This window comes from Epinephelus moara, chromosome 5 (genome assembly GCF_006386435.1).
Source record: "Epinephelus moara isolate mb chromosome 5, YSFRI_EMoa_1.0, whole genome shotgun sequence".
Lineage (NCBI taxonomy): Eukaryota > Metazoa > Chordata > Actinopteri > Perciformes > Serranidae > Epinephelus > Epinephelus moara.
In genome coordinates, this window is record NC_065510.1 from 40,896,214 (window position 1) to 40,917,261 (window position 21,048).

At 40.8% G+C, this 21,048-nt stretch overlaps 2 protein-coding genes across 4 annotated transcripts in view; one reads left to right on the plus strand and one right to left on the minus strand.

The window, feature by feature from the left end:
- The window catches only part of serping1 (serpin peptidase inhibitor, clade G (C1 inhibitor), member 1), a 14,339-nt gene extending 7,550 nt beyond the window's left edge, over positions 1–6,789 (plus strand). For all 3 annotated transcript variants that reach the window (XM_050043398.1, XM_050043396.1, XM_050043397.1), the window contains exons 7-11: positions 1,480–1,626; positions 1,760–1,963; positions 2,072–2,211; positions 5,835–6,057; positions 6,282–6,789. In XM_050043398.1, the coding sequence (XP_049899355.1) occupies positions 1,480–1,626; positions 1,760–1,963; positions 2,072–2,211; positions 5,835–6,057; positions 6,282–6,529 (962 nt within the window). In that variant the 3' untranslated portion in view covers positions 6,530–6,789. The remainder of the gene's footprint in view (positions 1–1,479; positions 1,627–1,759; positions 1,964–2,071; positions 2,212–5,834; positions 6,058–6,281) is intronic.
- A 126-nt stretch (positions 6,790–6,915) lies between these two features.
- doc2d (double C2-like domains, delta) overlaps positions 6,916–21,048 on the minus strand; it is a 58,367-nt gene continuing 44,234 nt past the window's right edge. The window contains exons 8-10 of the mRNA XM_050043399.1: positions 19,392–19,473; positions 19,009–19,105; positions 6,916–11,054 (exon numbers count right to left, since the gene is read on the minus strand). Coding sequence (XP_049899356.1) covers positions 10,915–11,054; positions 19,009–19,105; positions 19,392–19,473 — 319 coding nt within the window. The 3' untranslated portion in view covers positions 6,916–10,914. The remainder of the gene's footprint in view (positions 11,055–19,008; positions 19,106–19,391; positions 19,474–21,048) is intronic.

Sequence of the window (21,048 nt, forward strand, 5' to 3'; positions counted from 1 at the left end):
GACTTGCGCAGGTAGGAGGGACGGAGGTGGGAAAGAGGAGTAGCTGCGCCAGGCGCACGGTGTGCCAAACTTGCAAAATCCGCCTGGCCACACCCAGTTGGCGAAGCACAGGTGCGCCCCCGCCTCGCCCGGTCTGCGAAACTAGAGTGCTTAGATTTAGATTTTACATTTAACATTCAGATTTAGATTTAACTGTGACATTATACTTAACATATTTCAAATATTGCTGTAAATGTGGTAAAAAGTGACTTTAAAAATTCACACCACTTTTTTAAACGTTGTTCGAAGTTAAATGTGGCAAAATGTTGCTGTTTATTTCAGTGCCAGCCACTTTACCAACAGCACCCCATATCCCGCCAGAAATACCACCTAATACACCGCTGAAAATAGTCCCCAACACCATTTCCTCCGGTTTGAAACATGTTTGCTAAAAACAACAGTATATTGCTGTTTTAGCAAATGATTTAGCCTAAAAAAAATGAAAGTATATATTTGCAATGTTTTGTCAAACATTTATAGGCAGCCCTGTCGCTAGAAGAAAATGTTGGCATAGCATGTTTCTGCAAACCACGAATATGTCACATTTGCATGTTTCATATGTATGATATCAATGTTTCTAAAGTGACGTAGCAGCATGCCGAGGTGAAAGGACTTTTTCTTTTTCTTTTTTTTGTCTGTGTCTGACACCAGAAGTCACTGACCAAGTGTGAGTATTCCACAATGTCAAAGTGAGATCAGGTTAGTTTTTCCAGTGGGGATAGTGCCACAAAAACAGTTGTTTTTACCAAGACATCGCTGGGTTTCTTGCAGGGATCCAAACATGATCAGTGGTTCTGCCCAAACCTAACCACACATTAACCACTGTGTTGTTAAAACATAAAGTTTCAGTGTCTCTGCTACATAAAATGCAAATGTAATGTATCTGTGGTTTGCAGAACTGTAGGATGCCAACATTTTTTCTGATGATTGGGTCGTTACAGGTCCACCTTCAGTATAGGAACAGCTGGGCTTAGGGCTGATAGCTACAGAAAGGAAGAGTAGGTCTTGAGGGGACAGATCAACGCATTGTTTGTTTTCCTTTTCATAGAATATGTTGACAATAAAGGCCTTTGCACACAAGTTTCGGAGTCAGTGTGTAAATGTAATAGGTGAGGTTGTATTGATTTTACGTGCAACAATTTTGGACATTGTGTGCAAAGGCCTTAAGAAAAATATAGAATAACACCAATATTATCCTTAAAAAGTCTTTGGACTAACAAGCAACATCAGCCCTGTGTAACCTGTGCACATGTAGAGAACATGAACATTTATATAACTTGGAAGTTACATAAAAGATGTTTTTCACCTTAAAATGTCACAGGGGTATTTCTGTACTTAAATTAAATGTCAGACATACCTTGCAGCTTTCAATACCACTCTAAAGTACATTAGGCCTGTGTTTATCTATAAATGGTCTTTTCTTCATTCTGTTACATTTAGGTGCCAGGGATAACACCCGTAGAGCCATTGAGACGGCTGTCAGTGTGCCTCATGACTTCCACTGTGTTCACCTCCAGATGAAGAAGCTTAGAGAGAAGTTGGCCGGCTCCTTGCAGATGGCTTCTCAGATCTACTATAACCCTCATAGTATTACTATCACTGTGTGAAGATCACAAAATAGCTTGTCTGCAGTCAAAGAGATTGATGCAGAGATTCTGAGTGCATACAAAAAGATCCCAATCTCTGTAGCTCATCATGGTTTCTCCATTCTCCTCCTCAGATATGAATCTGAGCGAGTCCTTTACCGACCAGTCCATCCAGTTTTATGAAGCAAAGCCCACCAGGCTGCTGGAAACCAGTGAGGAAAACACACAGATGATCAACAGCTGGGTGGCAAATAAGACCAACAATAAGATCCAACATTTGGTTGACTCAGTATCACCCAATACACAGATGATGCTGCTCAACGCAGTCTCCTTTAGTGGTCAGTAAAATGTGTGTGCATAAATGTGTGGATGCGCATGTGGAAGTGATGGAAACTAAAAAACTGTGTGTGTGTGTGTGTGTGTGTGTGTGTGTGTGTGTGTTTCAGGTCAGTGGAAGGTCAAGTATGATATGAAACCCCAGAAAGGATTTTTCACAAAACTGGATGGTGATATGGTGTCGGTGCCAATCCTCTATCATTCGAAATACATGGCAGCTACTATGTATGTAGTTGAGCTGAAGGCACAGGTAAGGAACAGCCAATACCCACTTTAACCCACCCATTCACACAGAGTACAGCTGAGGTTTGTAAACTGTGAGGAGAGTAGAAGGGGACCATGGGAGATGTGAGGCAAAGATACTGTGTGAGATGAAAGGGGAAACTGCATCAAAATCCGCACTGCTTCTTCGAATCATAGCTCAGTCAAATCTGACGACGCAGACATGAAACATTTGTTTACATTCAGTGTGACTTACAGTCTCTCAGAATATCATTTCCATCATGAATAAACATCCATAAATCTGCTTAGCAATCATAGAAAAAAGATGCTTCTTATGACTCAGAACCTGTTCGAGAATCATCAAGTTTTTAAGTTTTCTTCAATATCAGTGTAAACCTGGGATAGCTGCCTATAAATCTATACTTGAATTGCAAACAGTAACTGTTAATAACTACTTTGGCAAACATGTAATGGTGCCAATTTGCCAAGGGGTAAACGAATATAGGCAAAAGTCTACGAGTAACTAGCCAACTGAGTGTATGACAACCACATGATTTGTGGATTCCTGTTTTGAAGCCTTGAATTTGGCATACTGACCATCACCATCTTGGATTTTTGGAGCCAGAAGTGACCATATTTGGAATAGAAGGTGGAGCTAACCCTAACAGTAGCTGCTACCTTGGTAAGCATAGTGCATTTACAGCTATAGTTATCTGCTAATGCTAATGCTAATTTTCACTTGTGAAAAAACAGGCTTAAAATAATTTCTACAAAAATGGAAAAACTAAGTATCCGAGCCCTCAGAGGGTCATGTTATAACCAAACACTAAACAAGAAATTTTTAGGCATAACCAAAATATTACAGTTTAACTTTGATACACTGACAACAGACTGAAATAACGACAGCGACAGCTACAGCTACACTCTGTGAGTCTGGGGATATGCCATGGTTACGTTACCTAACAAACGTCGTTGTGGTAGCAACCTGTCAACGGGTGGCAACCACCTGTCACTCAAAGCGGCCATGCCCCTACTTATTCATAACTTTAACCCTTAATTACATTTAAACGGGTGAATTATATAAAAATTCACCCCTGTAGAGATGTCATGAATGAGGAAATTAACTTTAGAGACCAAAACAGCTTTTTGTACCAGGCTGTAAACACGTTTATTTCTGCTGTAAAGTTTGGCATTTTAACAGGAGAATCTATGGGGATTAACTTGCTTTTGAAGCCAGCCTCCAGTGGCCATTAAAGGAACTGCAATTTTTGGCACTTCTGTGTTGACTTCATTTTTTAGCCCTGGAGGTTGCACCTTGATGGCAACAGTATAAATTTCTTACCACTGGTGCAGTATTGTGGCCTCCGTTTGGTTTAAATCCATTATAACTCCTATTCCAAGATCCTTAAAAGAGGACCCCAAGGTGCCATTGAATTATTGGGACATTAGTCTACTAAGCACTGCATATGAATTGTTTTCATCCATTTTCATTAATAGACCTGTACAGTTTTCAGAGCAAAACAATCTACCAGGGGAGAAGCAAAATGGTTTTCCAAAGGGAAGAGCCTGTAAAGTTCATATTCATGTCGTATCCACAGTGGTTAGAAACAGATTAAAATATAATAAGCCCACATTTGCATGTTTTATAGATTTCAAAGGAGGTTTGACTGTGTCGACCTTAAACTCCTAAAATATAAGGTTTACCAAACAGGGTTGATGTAAAATTCTAAGATGCTGTTAACTCCTTATACAGGGCACCTGCTGCCTGTGTAAAAGTGAATGAAGATTTTACAGAATGGTTTTCCATGCCCTCTGGTGTTAAACAAGGGGATGTTCTATCGCCAGCATTATTTGCTGTCTTTATCAATGATCTGGCAAGAGAGGTAGAACAGCTGGGGGAAGGGGTATTATGTGACCATGTATTTTCATACATTTTACTTAATGCTGATTATATTATTTTGCTGTCAAAAAATGAGGAGGATCTACAAAAAAATGCTGATGTGTTGCTGAAGGGTGCAAAAGATGTAGACTGTATCATTTAAAAAATAACAAGTTATGCATTTTCAGAAAACAGGCATAGAAAGGAGTAGTTTTAAGTATTGTGTTGGTAAGAAACAATTTTACAGATAAATATAAGTATCTTGTTATTTTTTCTAGATGAAAGCATGTCTGTTATAGATGGGACATCAGTTCTAGCGGACTCTGCAAGTAGGCCACTGGGAGGTTTTATCGGTAAAACAAAAATGCTGAGAGATATATGATATTCTGCATATTTCAGACGTAGCAAACATGTTTATGTTTCAGGAATATGGGGTGACAAAAAGTTTTAAAAAATGAACATATCCAGAATCAGACAATTTGAATCTTTTTATGACTTCATTTGTTTTGGCATTTGTGGGAGACATGAGGTGAGCATGGTGAGCCTGCATGTGGAACAGGCTGTGGTGTTTACCAGCCAACAGGGTGGCAAGTAAAATATTTAACTGGAGGTAAATGGGCACGTGGGAGAGTTTAAACACTGGGTCTGGGCTAAATGCACACAATCGTTGGCAGAGGAAATATGGCAAAAGCCAAAACTGAGAACTTACTGTTTATTTAAGGGAGACTCCAAATGTGGAAAATATTATTAGTATAACTTATGTAAGATATCACCTGTGCACAGCTAAAGCATGGTATATTACCACTGTAAATTGAAACTGGAGGGTACAAATGTGTGACTGAAGATGAAAGACTGAATATTGTGAGCTGAATGAGGTGGGAAATTAAATGAACTTCATTCTTTTTAAGACAAATATTGTTAAAATGTCAAATTCCTGATTTAGATTTGATAATGGTGGAGGATGGGGCTTTAAGTGAATATCTTTTTGATAATGTCATGCATTCTCTGAGTATTTTTTAGGGCGTGGGATAGGAGTAGAAAAAAAGGGTATAACTGACCCCAACTTTGTTTTGTTTTGTTTGGACTGCGGATTATTGGTCTGTGAAATGGATCAAATAGTATTTGGCACTGATTCATGTAGATGTAGATTTTGTCTTGTTTGAATTTATGTATTGTGTCTTGTACTCATAGGGCTTTGTTTGTGCTTTCTGTTTCTTTTTTGTTGTTGGATATCTCTCAATACATTGTTGGAGATTTATGTCTTTTTTTTTTTTTTTGCCCGATAATGTTTGTGCTTATGTCTGGATGTTATTTATGTATTGAGCTGTCGGATGATGGTGGGTTACCATACTGGAATTTTGGGTTTGTTATTGGTTGTGTGTGAATAATCCCATGAGAGATGAGTCATCTAAATGTCCAGACACGAAAATAAAATATTCATTCATTTATTCAAGGAATTTATAGGAGAGTATACACACTTCCTCCTAAGTAACCTACTCATCTACCAAGTACTTCACCCACCTCATCAACGTTCACTCGACTGATACTTCTGTTTACATCCCCCCCAAAATTTTGGACACTATTGTTCCAGAATTTGGTGCATGATTATCCCCTAAAAATCAAAGTAAGACAAAAAATAATAATAGGAGAGACCCATTATTATGTATATATATTCAATGTTGCACTGTCAATATTTTTTTATATGAGAGTAGACGGGGTGGGGGTGTTGGGGGGAAACACAGTAACACCTGGATCTTTTATTTTGCCAACAGGTGGCGAGGTTGGCTCTCACGGGTGACAACAGTCTTTACATCCTGCTGCCTCGCTCCAACAAAGTGAGTGACCTGCAGCAGGTGGAGGAGAAGATGACCGACACAGCTGTGCGTCAAATGATTGAACAACTGAAAACAACATCTCCTCAGCATGTCGAGGTCACTCTGCCCAAAATCAAGCTGCAGGTTGAGCCAGACATGAACTTACTCATTAAGAAACTAGGTTTGTTCGCCTTTATGTTCTTTTCTGTCCATCAGACTCATTCAGCTATGGAAAAAATAAAATACCACAAATAAAAAAAGCACTGTGCTTTTAGCTTTTAGCTTTTAGCAAGTCTCATTTTGTATATAAGCATACCCTTCTGCTCTTTTATCTCCCAGTATCTAATCCTTTCTTACCCCACCATCACCTCTCCGCCCTTTTCTCTCCCTTTCCCCCCCAACCAGGACTGTCATTACTCTTTGAGAATCCCAACCTGTGTGGTCTCTACTCGGAAGACAGGATAGCTTTGGACGATGCCAGACACAGAGCCTTCCTCGCACTGACCGAACAAGGAGTTGAGGCCGGGGCCGTCACCAGCATGGCCTTCTCTCGTTCCTACGCTTCCTTCACTGCCCTGCGGCCTTTCATCATGCTGCTGTGGAGTGACCAGGCTAATGTGCCGCTCTTTGTTGGCAGAGTGACCAACCCATGAGAGAGAGAAACGGAGAGAGGGAGTGCAGATGTAACAGATGGGCAAAAGGGCAGGAAAGAAACAAAGATATTATAAACAAAGCCCATCTGGTAGAATGGAAAATACATGTAATGATCTTACTGTGCTTTAACACTATAAATTCACTATCAGTATTGCTTCAGGTAGTTACTAAAGTGAGCAGTGACCCTCACAGAAACATCCAGTTCTGAATGTGGATTGTTTTCAAGGATGATGATGAATAAACTCATATTAGCACAACACACCTGCTGCCTGTCTTATGTTTTTGAAGAATGAAGCACAATGTGGATCATTCAAAAGAAGAGAGACGACCACTGAAACGACTTCTCTTTATTTTGCGAAGTAGTTACACAAACCCACCACAGGATGGCAGCCATACTGTGTGATTGACATTGACAGTGAATACACAGGGACTGCAGTAGTGAATTCCCCATCTCATTCGCCCCTGCCCTCCTGCATCATTCCCACTGATATCAATTTTAAGGAAGACGAAGTGTCAAAATCTGTGACAGTAAAGGTTTTGTCTTTTAAAGCAATAGCTTGCTTGGTAAAGCAAAGCAACTGAGCAAAAAATACCCTGAATCATCGTATTCACAAACAAATACACACTGATGGCAGAGACTGTAAACACATCAGCATTCAGATTGATCAGCTATGGTTGCACTCTATTATACACGCTGATATAATGGTCGCTAAACATGCAGCTGTATTGCAAATAAAGTGATTACAGAAGCAAAGCAGGGTCAATAGACAAGTCAGAAAATTTGGTGACTGTAAACAAAACCAACAGATCCAGAGACAGGAAGAAGCAACCATCCAGCCTGAAATGTGAACTCTATTAGATCACTGTCACCCAGCCTAGCCCCAATCAAAGTACTGAGTATTCCCAGAAAATGCATCTTTGATGCCTGGATAACATAATGTTGTTGTTTTGGTTTGATTATCTCACTGCCGACGTGCTGGGAGTTCTGATGTGCATAGAGAAAGTACAGAATAATCTTTGCCCAACCCTCTTGTTAAAGTAATTTAAGGTCTAACTGAAAATGTGTTTAAGCTTCCTGTTACACCACATGGTTTAGTTCCTAGCTTTGATAATGCCCAAGCCCTTTTTTATTCTAAACCTAATTCACCACTGAAGGATCCTTTTTTTTTCCTTTTTTTTTTTTTGCAGTCAACGATGAGACATTCACAAGGTTGTTGAAGGACACCAAGAATATGAGCAGCCGGATCGATTCAACAGTTAGAAAAACTCCCGGAGGCCACTGACTGACTGTGGGTTTGCTTTTGTGAACCTGTGTATGGCCAGAGCTGTAGTGAAAGATGAACCGGTGGAATACATTTGATATTCTGGCAGGCATTTAGACAGTAGGTGATCTAGCATAGTTTTTCAGTATCTTGGATCCTGGCCTTCGATGATCCACTGTCTCCTGCTGCCATGCACGCAGGGTGAAATTGACTGCCTGAGGTTAAAGGAATAGTTCGGATTTTTTGAAGTAGGGTTGTATGGGGTAACTATCCATTGTCAGTGTGTCAGTCGGTAGATCTCAGTCGGCACACCCCGTGTTTGGAGAAGCGACAGGAGTACCAATATGGAAACTAAGCAGCGTACTGCTGTAAACGGGGGAGGCAGCAAAACGTATTTTAGCCACCTTAAAAAGTCCAAACTAAAAAGATCTATTACAGTTTAAGTGTATGCTATATTGAGAGTATTTTCACTGCTGTACTTCTCCGTCGGACGGCCTGTTCTGACAGGGAAGCTAATAGCGGCGTCAGGTCCCCATCTGTGCTCTCGTCAAAGCCACCGTACTCCATTGAATTAAACAGTAATTTTGCGCACTGAACATAGGGAGCCCCTGGTCTACAGCTGCCTCAGTCAGTTAGTTGGTTTGTGTTATTGTGTAACTTTAGTGAATCTGAACTAAGCCTGTTATACGCCAAAGACACACAATTACACAAACTAACTGATTGAGGCAGCGATAGACCAGCAGCTCCTGTATTATGCGTTGTTAAATCACCATTTTTCTCAATGGAGTCTGGCTCTGAAGACAGGGATATGATGGTTTCAGATGGGATGAGCGAGTACACCATTATCTGTATCTATCCATATTTGATCTTAGAAAGGGCAGAATTTAGACCAGAAGTGGGTGGGGTTTAACTTAAAATGGGTGGGGCCTAATCAGAACTTGTTATTTACATCTGCAGTTGATATTGGCTGATCAGAAGTTGCTTTATTTATTATTTATTATAAAACTATTTACAGAACACATAACACATCACAGAAGTGAGCTTCAGACAGTTTTTGAGTTAGAGACTGAACACAGCTATTCAAATGATGATTCTCCTTCATCACAACTACAGACACTGACACGTTTTACTTAAATAATACTTGTAAAAAGTACATTTTCCGTACTGGGTATTTATTCCCTCTGACTATTGGGCTCAACCCTAGGCTTCAGGAAAGAACTGTCTGATGGCAAGGTAAAGCAGTGAAAATTGAAAATATAAGTGTGCACTTGATTTTTTTTAGGAAGGACTTTTTTTTAGGTTGCTAAAAGACATTTTGTTGTTGACCCCCCCATCCACAGCCGTACATTGCTTAGCTTTCATGTTGGACTCCAGCCTGCTTCTCCAAACCAGAGACATGCCAGCTGACATGTAATACAATGAGTATAGGTAAGTACTACATACAACCTCACTACAAAAGACGTGAACTATCTCCTTTAAAATGTAGGTGGACATCATGTCACAGACATGGACACAATAGTCCTGGTGTCTCTTGTCCAGAGGATGAAATATGTGTCACTACAGACCTGATATTTTACAGGTCAGAGGTAATGGGATGAATGCAACGCTGATCACAGGAATGACACCCTTTAGATGAAGATGAAGAAGAAGAAGAAGAAGAAGAAGAAGAAGAAGAAGAGCTATGGTTGAGACGGTTGATGTAGATTTCAGCCAAATTTCTTGAACATACTTTTTACATTCTCTCCAGAACAGTGTCTGAGGGTGTAAAATGTTGAATTGGGGACTTTTTTCAGGCTATTGGGAGTCCCTATTCTCATATATCTGATAACAGGACCAATCAAATGCCTGAATTTTCAAATTAATGCATTACTGCTGGGATATTGCCGTGCAGGGAGAAAATATTGCATCATCTGTGACTCTGTTGGAGCAGAATTGGAGTCACTGAGGTAAAACCTGCTTGGGTCCTATTGAAATCTGAAAAGCTGCAGTGAAATGAAGCTACAAACGGCACCTCCAAAAAGCAATATCTGTATATCCATTCATCCTTTCATCAGGAAAGCTTAAAAAGAGCGGTCAGAGGTTACAATCAAGATAAAATCCATCCTGAAAGTTGCACTATGACTGGCTGGTAATGGGAGACATTGATGGCAAAGGTTCTGGCACACACGATTGACAGCTTGTCAGTGTCCCCCAGCCAGGAGCACTCACACCACTGAGGCCTGCGGCGGCGTAGGATTTCTCTCATGTCTTTCTTGTCCTTTGTTAATATTTCTTCTCACCTCGCTCTGTGCTTCTTAACTTGGATGGAGACATTTTGAATGGGGCGTGATGTGAATACAGATACACACACACACACACGCACACACTGCACAGACAGAAAATGTAGGCACTCATATTCTCATAGCCCTCATGCACACACACGCACACACTGACACGTTAATGTCTGGTATGAAGGTGTATAGAAAGCCACTGTCACTTAAAGACAATGAAAGACATAAGAACAAGAACACTGAAACGGTAAAGGTACAAATCCACCATATGGATCATTTTGTGCTTTATAATACGGTGTGTTGTTTTGCATCAGATCAACAACCACTAAAATAGAAACTTCTTCTCAGTACAGAATCACTCTTTCATTACATTCCTGCTTCTTTAACTACGTACCACATTATGAGTCACTAGCGTGCACATACTTTTGGCGCCTTTCACTGAATGAACTTTGAGTACATTAATCTCAAATCTCTTCATTAGGTGTAAATTTGAATGACAGAATATGAGCGACTTCCACGATACATTAAAGTCTAAAGCACAATTTTGTAAGTATTGTTTTGTTACGTTAACACTTTAATGAGGACATCGTCACAATTTGGTTCACCTTTGAAAAAAAAAAAGTATTCAGATTACAACCTTTTACCATCACTAATATTAGTATGAATATCATATACTAATACTTGGTGCAGTAATTGTTGGCGTTATATGATCAGTTTCAACATTATTATTATTATTGCATGTTTTATCCTTTGCTCTTACTACTGTCTCACTTGGTCTCTGTTATCAACCATCTTCCAGTGTGTGTGTTTGTGTGTGTACGTGTGCGTGTATGCATGAATTTCTTGTGTGATCTAGTCCGGTTTGTCACTGCTCGGGGCTCCTTGCTGTGTGAGCGTATGCCAGTACTCCACTTTCTTCCCTTTGTTTTTGAGACAGTCGAACCAGTGTCTGAGTCTCTGTCCACTTGCATTGATGCCCAGCTCCACTCCGCCTGTAAACACAGAGGCAGAAACGGAGAAGAGTAAGGAGGTGATGGGAAATTTCTTTTGGTGGGTGATGAAAGGAGAAACAAAATGGGAGGAATCAAGGAAAGGAATAAAAGATGAAAGACCAGTGGTGGAGGAAGCACTCAGATCCTTAAGTTAGGTCAAAGTACAAATACAACAATGTAAAAACACTCCATTACAAGTAAAATTTCTGCAGGAAAGTGTCAGCTGGAACTGATATATTATTATAAATTGCATTATTTAAAGCTTGGGTAGGCAGAATCTAAACTGTGACCATACTGTAGTTCAAGTGGACTGCGAGAAAACTAAACTCTGCACCCTCTCTTGGCTCTGTATTTAGGCTTTAGAAAATCTAGCCCGTGGCAGGAGACTTTTGCCAATCACAGGTCATTTCAGAGAGAGGGCGTTCCTACTGGCTGCTCTACAAATGCAGATGTGCGGTCACGTCCCTTTGGTAAAAGTCTGATTCAGTGCCAGAGAATCCTGCAGAGAAAGTTACTATTCCAGCATTGGCAATAACTGCCTACACTGCAGATCAACCCAAAAAAGGAAGACAAACTTATCAAAAAGAGAGTCTAAAAGAGAAAAAAACTGCAATAAAACACGTGCTATCAGCGAAGCATTTCAGGGATGGAAATTAGCCCTCTGCTGACAGGAACTAAAGGCTCATAGCTGCAGCTTCAAGTTCATGTTTATGTAGCTAACGTTAGCTGGAGCCTTGAATCACAGAGTGTTCTTTGCCTCACTGCCCTCCGCAACAGACCACTTCAGAGGGAGGAGAGCGTGAAGCAGCTCCAGAGATGCACCTCCTGTCAGCGGCCACAGCAAACAACCAGCGCAAATCCCAACCCCGCCGGATCAGCAAACTTTCTGTTGCTGCCTGGGTCTGGAGGTCTGGAGCTACCACCCACTTTCCTCCTGGGGAAGTATTCCATAGTGAAGGGGAGTGAGGCAGAGGGTCCATTGGGTGGTTTGCTAGTTCATTCTTTTCTCATTTGTGGTCTGATAAGAGGGAGAGAGTCGGGCAAGGAGGGACTGAGCGAATGTGTCGTGTACAACGCTACAATAAAATAAGACTAAATAAACCAATGCATGGGGAAACACTGGGTTACTGTATGAAGGGCGTGCATATGTCTGTGGTCATCTGCTGGGAGGGCCTTAGGACAGACAGAGGTGAGCTGCAGGAAGAGCCTGTATTTCCAAATTCTGCTGTTTTTTTTTTTTTTTTAGATTTTTGTCTACACTTTCCTCTTTGTCCCTATTCATGCTTTTTTGGTAAAATGTGAGGGGATGTTAGGCCCTTAAAAATGGAGAAAATTTAAATTATGATTTTTCTTTCTTTTTTTTTTCTTGGTCACTTGGGGGAGACAGAAAAAAGTTGTTAACACACACCCTAGTCACCAGAAAAAAATGTTGGTATTGTATGTGTACTGTATGATAAATTTGCACATTTCATACATTTCAGTTGGTTTTTATTGAGACATCACTGTTTTCCGAGATTTTGCCCCCCAAACAGAGTGCTTTGAGCAAAAACATGATATTTTCCTTACCATGTCCATAACCAAGTGGTTTTTGTGCTTAAACCTAACCACACGTTAACCATAGCGTTGCTAAAATGTAAATGTACAGTTTCAACATATCTGCAACATAATGACGTGCAAATATAACATATCAGTGTTTTGCAGAACATACAATGCCAATATTTTTTTCTGGCGATTGGGTTGGAACACAACACTGACACTGAACTTACTTACTTACACACCCAGCAGCTATCATTCATTTGGAATTGACCTATGGCTAAGCCCCGCCCTCAAACGCGATGAGCCAATCACAGTGCGTATAGCCATTCCCATACACTCGGACATTCTCTGCCTGGACGTTCATTGAAATACATTACAAAAAGTCAGTTTCGTTCAGATTTATGAGCTTTTTCTGAGATTTGAAGTTTAAAAATGGTCAAACGGTGTGCATGGGGTACATGCAACTCCGACACAAGGTATCCTGAGAGGCTGGGCGATGAGGTGTATTTTTTATACTTTAAACCACATCTCAACCGAGAAACATGTCTCTTTTGGATAAAGTTGTGCGGTAACGTTAGACCACAACATTAACTCAACGTGAATAAGATTAACAAGGATGTCTACATCTGTTCTAAGGTAAGTCAACATTGTGTTTGAGGCAACATATTGTCACTTTGCTGGAAAGAAATATAAAGTTATCTTTAACATCTCTAGCTAACGTTAGCTAAAGTTAGCCTAACGTTAGCTCCTAGCTGCGTTGTTCATCATGTCACCTTGTTTGCTGGGAGTTCATTAGCCTATTTTGTTCTAGTTTTGTACTTTGGTGATCGTACATCATTGTTAGCTGTTGTCCAAAGGGCTCTAGTTAAGCTAACGTTAACTTCTGGAGCTTAGCTTCATTAACTTATCTGTAATGGCAGAGATAACAAAGGTTGACAAACGTTATGCTGAATGATTCAATGTAAATACTGTAGCACCAAACTAACGGAGAGACACTCTTGGTAAAGATGATAAAAAGGCCGTTATCCTTTTCTCATATTCTGAGCCAAAAACCTTAACTGCAGTGGCACTTTGATGCACCAAAATCTGATCGTTATGTCTCCAAAAATCATCAATTGCCTCCTGCGAATGTACTGTGACACCTGCCATAGCGTCGGTCACTGAATGTTGATATTTTGTCTGAGTGAGTGGAGGGGGGCGTGGCTTAGCCATAGGTCAATTGTGTTTCTGGCCACCTGGTTAATGTAAAGTCAACATTCATTCTCTTTCAGCTCTGTTTTTGGTCTCCTCCAACTCCTGAGGGAAATATCTGTCTTTTTAGCTGCTAAATGCTCCACTCAGTTCACCAGACAATCTTTAACTTAATCTGTCTGCTGTTTGCTGAGCAGACAGTGCACAGTGTTGAGAGCTTTTGAGAGCTTTTTTTAGGGAGAAAACAATGCCATGACAGCAGTTAAAGTTAAGCAAAATGGCAAAGTTGCAGCCGCACAGCTAAACAATGAGCTGAAACTCACTATAAACCTCTGTAAAGCCGAGAGGAGCTGCCGATTAGGGTGATAATTCTCTGTCAGCACATTAGAGAACTCCTTCTCACATTTTCATTTGATACATTGTCATGATGATGCTTTAAATGACACCATATGAGACATTTTCAGTGGAACTGCTAACAACTGATAGACATGTAAAATGTGACAAGGGGCTCCAGCTAGAGTCTGTTTTATTTAATCTTATAAGCTTATCATGTATTTTTAAGTAAAACCTGATCTTGAAAAGTAACTATAGGTGCCAGATAAAAAGTACATTATTTCCCTCATAAATTTAATCAAGAAGAAAATAAAAAGTGGTGTAAAATGTAACTAATCAAGTAAGGAACAAGTATCTCAAAAATGAAGAGCAATGCTTAAGTAAATGTAGTTACTTTCCACCACTGGTGACATTAGAAAACAACAACAAACAAGGGGACAGCCTTACAGACATTTTGTCTTCTTGTTAAAATCTAATACTCAGTAATGTAGTTGCTTTGGCAATAATGTAGCCTACATTCATGCCAATAAAGATGATTATTATTTGATGAGTAGACAGACATGGGAGAAAAGACGGAAGTAAAAAGACATTTGAGACAAAGTCCTCCAGGCAGAGAGAGAGAGAGAAATAGGCTGCTAGCTGGGGAATTACAAGACAGAGAGATTGAGATAACGAAAGATTTATTGAAAGAGCATGGAGGGAATAAATATGCATAGAAGCAGGAAATGACTCAGGTGAAAGTGAGCGGAGGTGACGGAGGCGTTGGTGGAGAGGCAGACCGTAAGCCAGAGAGATGCAGGCAGTTGTCACACCGAGGTTATTACAAAGCCATTCCCTTGGCTGTGATTGCACAGTTAATGGAGCGTGAAGTTTTAAACACGGTATTTTGGCAATGCTGCCTTCTAACAGCGCCTTGGAAAATGATGGCCGCGAGCAAACGAGGCTTGATTGTTGATCTGCAACTCATCTGAGCCCAGTATTAAATGCTGCCTTGAGATGCTGCTTCTGGGAGGAAAAAGGCAGCCTTTAAGTGTTTCCTATCTTGTATCCTCCCTCCCTGTCCTTTCACACAGGACTCAGAGAGAAGTTCGAAACCTGTTGACAGAGTTTCGATGGCATAATCACGCACATCACTTAGTCACCTCCGCCCCCACAACACTCCCACCACCTCCGAACAGAGATCGATGGAGTGTTGTCTGAGCCTGCGGGTTGCCAATGACAAACGGTCAACCATCCTGACATGCGTTTGGGGACAGAAGAAGGATGAGGAACCAGAGCCGGAGGAGATGGCACAGACAAGGGTGAGGCTGACACTCAGACTGGCGAGCAGGTGTGCAGCAACATTTGCACAGGTTCGACCCTGTTCTCTGTCTGCTTATTTTTACCCCTCACAACATTGTCCTCCGCTGCACATCTGCCTCATTCGACCCAACCAGCAGATGCACAAGAATGTGTGAACTAAATATCCAGCACAACTGTAGACTGGAAGGCATATGCTTCAGACAAAGTGCTCGTTGGTTCATCAATCATTGTGTCTGACCATTTTAGCAACTTTCTAAAAACCAACAGTCTAACAAACATCCCTACTTCGCCCAGCGATAGGCCAGGAGTGCGTCGGTGAGAAAGTATGTAGGATTTTGACTTTTCACTCTAAGGGCTCATTTATGCTCCTCATTAGATATGAACAAAGAGATGGATGGAACCTTTTGTCTATAGTCTGCGTTCATTGCATTTGTACTTGAGCATGCTTTCTGAAAACTTATGGATGTGGACAAAACAGAGCATTACCAACGGAGATCATGGAGGCAGTGTAGTGTTGTTCATGCATAATAGGACCATAGAGGATGACAAAGAAATAATAGCATTACAGAATGAATTTTTAATATTGTGAAAAGAATTCCTGGTCCACATGTCAGGATGCCTTCAAAACAATGTATTAACTTTTATATTTATTGTTAATATTACAAAAAAGAACAAGAGCTAATGGGAAATCAACACAAATGAACAACTTTGCGAAGCAAAAATTATTCCTTTTTTTCTTTTTCTGTATTGTGCCCTGATGGCTTTTTACGCAATTTATGTAAAGTTACGGAGGTAAGGTTTGGGCAAGTAAAGTTACAGTGGTTACGTTAAGGAAAAGAAACATGGTGAGGATGTACCTTAAAATCACTCAAGGTTCACTCAGAGTTCACGTGGTTCTAAACAAGTGTCTCCTGGGGAAAGTCCCGGGAGGAAAGACCATGGTTTTGTGACCCATCCACGACCCCAACCTGTCTCCTCACAGACTGCTAAGGACTGCTCTCTTGTTTACTCCCATCAGCACACTAGTCACATGACCACAGCCTTTCAAATACGTGGGTTGTGCATGAATTACTGGCTCATGATTACGTGGGATATGTATGAATTTGGATGCATTACTTTTTGTAGAAAAACATACACTTTATGAGAACAGCCTGTGCAGGCAGGATTCAGTTGAAAAAATTTTGACCTCGCTTCTCAGGGCTTCCGTAATAAACTGTATTTAACTGGATCAGTCGCATCTTGCCCAATAACTCACCTGCTTATCAGCACACATACTGATTTTGGGTATCAGATCAACTAACCCTTTCCTAAGACTTGATATGAACTTGTCTCAATTGACATGAGACTTTTCTTCCACCAAAAGACTTTAAGGACCAGTGTGTAGGATTTAGGAGGATAAATTGGCAGAAATTGAATATAATATTAAAGTATGTTTTCTTTAGTGTATAATCACCTGAAAATGTGAATTGTTGTGTTCTCCTTCTAAGAAGCCATTTGTATTTCCATAGGGAGCAGGTCTTTGTTTATGGAGATTGCCATGTTGTATCTTGTATTGGGTGAGCCTTGTTATGCTGAATAGCGTTGGAGAAGTACTGATCTGTAACGTGAAACTGCTTTGTTCAGTGTTTTTAGCTAATTTTATTGCCTGGTCTGTTTTTTCGGGAGAAAAAGAGACTTCTGTAGATAATTTGGCCCCCATTATAAACTTCTGAACAATAAACAGTGAAGGAATTCTGGACAGCAGAAGTTTTTGCTGGTTGCAATCTGCAATTTACTGCTACATGCCACCAAATTCCCCCAAATCGTACACACATCACCTTTAAAGACTTGTATATCTATATCTATAGGCCCAATCCCAATACACCCCTTAACCCTACCACTTGCCCCTACCCCTCCGTTTCACGTGTTCACGCATAGGGGTAGGGATGTCCCGATTCTCATTGAGGCAGAGGGGAAGGGCGGAGAGCTAGGGCTATATGGCCCTCCAAACGGAGTTTTTTCAGAGGCACACTTCAAAGCGAGTGCTACGAGAAATCTCCCAGAATGCCTTGTGAATCACCGGCAAGATGGCAGGGAAGGCTTCAGAGGCAATGAAAGAAAACCATAAATGTAAGTATTTTCTTCGTAACTAAAGATTTAAAGACTATGATAACCATCGGAAATGTCGTTTCAATGTATTATATACATTTGTTCTAACAAACATAACAAAAAAAATTCGCTAGTTGTGAGGTTTCCCCGGCAACATACTCGTCGCATCTTTTTATGACGTCACTGACGACTAATGATGACGTTTCCGGGTATGAAGGGTTGTCCCATTTCATAGGGGAATATTTCAACCCCTACCCCTTGTAACTTCGTTGCAAGGGGTAGGGGGCACTCGAAAAAGAGGGGTAGGGGTAGGGGCGGAAATGAGATATGGGATTGGGCCATAGTGTCTCTTCAGTTTCTTCAGCTGTTGTCTCATGTTTTCTGCCAAATTTTACAAAATGAAATAGACATTGTGAAACACAACGTGGCTCACTCAGAATCAGAGGTTGAGAATGATTCATGGTGAGGATGAAATTTCCCATCTCTCCTTGTGTATCGATCTTTCCAACAAGTCATCCACTTGATTTATTGCCTGTGTTTTTTTGTGTACGTTTGCCCTCAAATTTATTCCCTCATTGTCGAGTTTTCTCCTCCATGTATCTCTGAAATCTCACCTTTTACCAGGTGACAGCCCCTATATCTTCTGCCAAGCCTATTAGCCCGCTTCTTACTGCTCTCACTCTTACACAAGTGACTGGGACTATGTTCGCTTGCCTCTTTATCAGATCTCTTTCTCCATTTTTCTGTGTTGCTATGTAATTTTTCTCCCAGCCCCAATTAACATAACTGGCATGCTAGCAGACCTGTAATGATAATGGTCAGGGGAATGGCCGTTATCTGGGGCTGTATGTTAGACTGATGGCCTTTTCTCCCAGCAGGGCTAATAACTCACTGTGCTTATCTTTACACTGGGTGTCTCCCAACAACCCACCCACGGCCTCACACTCATGTGCACACACACACACAGACACATACATACACACACAGGCAAACATGCACACACACACACATTAGACAGAGTAAAACGCTTTGATCTGAAGGCCTCCAAGCTCACAGGGTGGTAATCCATTCTGACTGTGCCTCCCCACTACTTCCCCATCACTCCCTAAGCTCCCATGTGTTCCATTGCTGTGATATACACATCAGGCCATGCCAAAGCTGTTAAGCATTCTGACGAAGCAGCAGCAATCTGATTTGCCAAGTCCACGAAGGATGGGGATCCTTTTTGATTTCTAAAGCATCTCCATTTCCTTTTCCACTCAAACTCGCCTTGGCTTGCTCAAATCGTTCTCCTCAAGCCTCATAATTACCCCTCATCTCCGCATTTTCTTTCTTTCTTTTTTTTTTTTTTTTTACTTTTCTCTCCACCCACGCTCGGCCTGGTTTTTATGTTTTCTGCAATCGCGTCGCTTTCATTCAAACACTCTTGTACAGTCATCTACTTTGCTGCCGCAGCTTCCCTCTCCACCCCTCCCCTCCATACATCAGCTTTTTCTCAGCCTACCTATGAAGTCGTTGCTCATTCCCAAGTCATAGTCCCACACAGAGATCTCCAGGGTTTTCTTCGCCAGCTGGTCCAGGGTTACTTCGTATGAAAACTCCTATGCAGGTGGTGCACACAAGAGCATATTTATATCAGTGAGTCATTAACACGAGAGTTGAAAGGAACTGAATTAGTAATTTAGTTCATTTTCAGTAGAAACATGCAGATTGATGGTGAGAAAACATTCAAGGAAGGCATGTCAGATTTGAAGTAAGTCTAAAACGGTATACTTAATTGCAACGCTCATCCAAACCTCAGACACACCACAGAACATCTTGAGCTCAGTACAGCAAGATGCTGCCAGGTGTACTGTGGTTATTTGCAGAGCAGGAGACAAGTTGTACCTCATTGAATTCGGGGTTGAGAGTCTTTTTCTTCACTGATGTCTTGTACTTGGACTTTTTCCCCATGTCTGGCTGCAAGATGCTGAGGAAGTGAGAAAAAAGAGAGCAAGGGATTAAAAGTACAGAAATTCATTGGGCCCCTGTACACTCTAAAGGTTGTGTCCAACCTCAGGAAACAGCTTTAACTTTAAGAACTATTTCACTGCTGGAGATATGTATATATATATATATATATATACATATATATATATATATTTTTTTTTTTCCATAAAACTTGGCTGTCCATGCAGTAGAAAGACACAAATACTTTTGAAATTGTTGCTACATGACCAGAGAAAAAGGGCTGTGGCATTCGCTTTTGCTCAAGAGGTAGAAAACACTTCCCACAGCTTCATGACATTTACACCACACATCGCAAAAGTAAAGTCCAAAACATCATTAAGGACACCTGCCATCCCGCTCATGCTCTGTTCTCACTCCTTCCATCGAAAAAACATCACTGGAGCATCAAATCACACACCACCTGTCTCAGTAATAGCTTCTTTCCTCAGGCAGTTAGGTTGCTGAACAGTTCATGCATTCATATGCACTGCACATTGTTGCCTGTAGATTGCATACACTATGTATTTTTTTTTCTTTTTTTTGTTAATGGGAGAAGGGGAAGGGTGCCCTTTGTGTAGGCTGGGAATGCCACTGAGCACAAGAATTTCATTGAAATTCTTTACACATGACTAGAAACCTGAACCTACACCTACAACCAGAATACACTGTGCTGCTGCACTGGACCAAGAAAGGCTCATGGTAGGGGGTGATGTAATACAAGTTGCCCGTCTGAAAACATTATGGTGGCCGGCTGGTGCCAAACAATCTTAAGTTCTAGTTAGAAGGTAAGCTAAAATATGTTTCTGAAAACATATGAAGTGAGAAATGACCAGATGTTCTTCGATACAACGTTATCAGCGATATGCTGAGTATTGCAATAACATTTATTGCAATACATTACTCTTTTCAACAGCAAATTTAGGAAAAACATTCTCAACATTTGTTTTAATCTAATAAGATCACAATTTTAGTCTGTTTATCTCACTTCAGTCATTTTATTGTGGTAACTAGATCTTGTGGACTGAAAAATCTATTTATTATTTTAGTCAGCAACCAATAGTATAACTCGTATTTGCAATCTTACTATATAATGATGAAAACTCTGTCTGTGTGTCTGTGTGTCTGTTCCACGTTTTTCTCCTCACTGACTTGGTCAATCCATGTGAAATTTGGCACGGTGGTAGAGGGTCATGGGAGGATGCGAATGAAGCAATATTACATCAATTGGCCAAAGGGGGGCGCTATAGCAACCGATTGAAATATCTCATGCCCCGTATGTCGTAGAGACATGAAACTTTGCACAGAGATGCCTCTCCTCATGAGGAACAAATTTGCCTCAAGAACCCATAACTTCCTGTCATACAGATTTTCTGCCATTTTGAATTTTGTGAAAAACACTTAAAATCGATCTCTTCCTAGGAAGTTTGACCGATCTGCATGAAACTCGGTGAACATAATCTAGGGACCAATATCTAAAGTTCCCTCTTGGCAAAAGTTGGAAAACTTACTAAAACTGAGCTTCTATAAGGCAATGAATATTGCAGAGGGTGTGGCT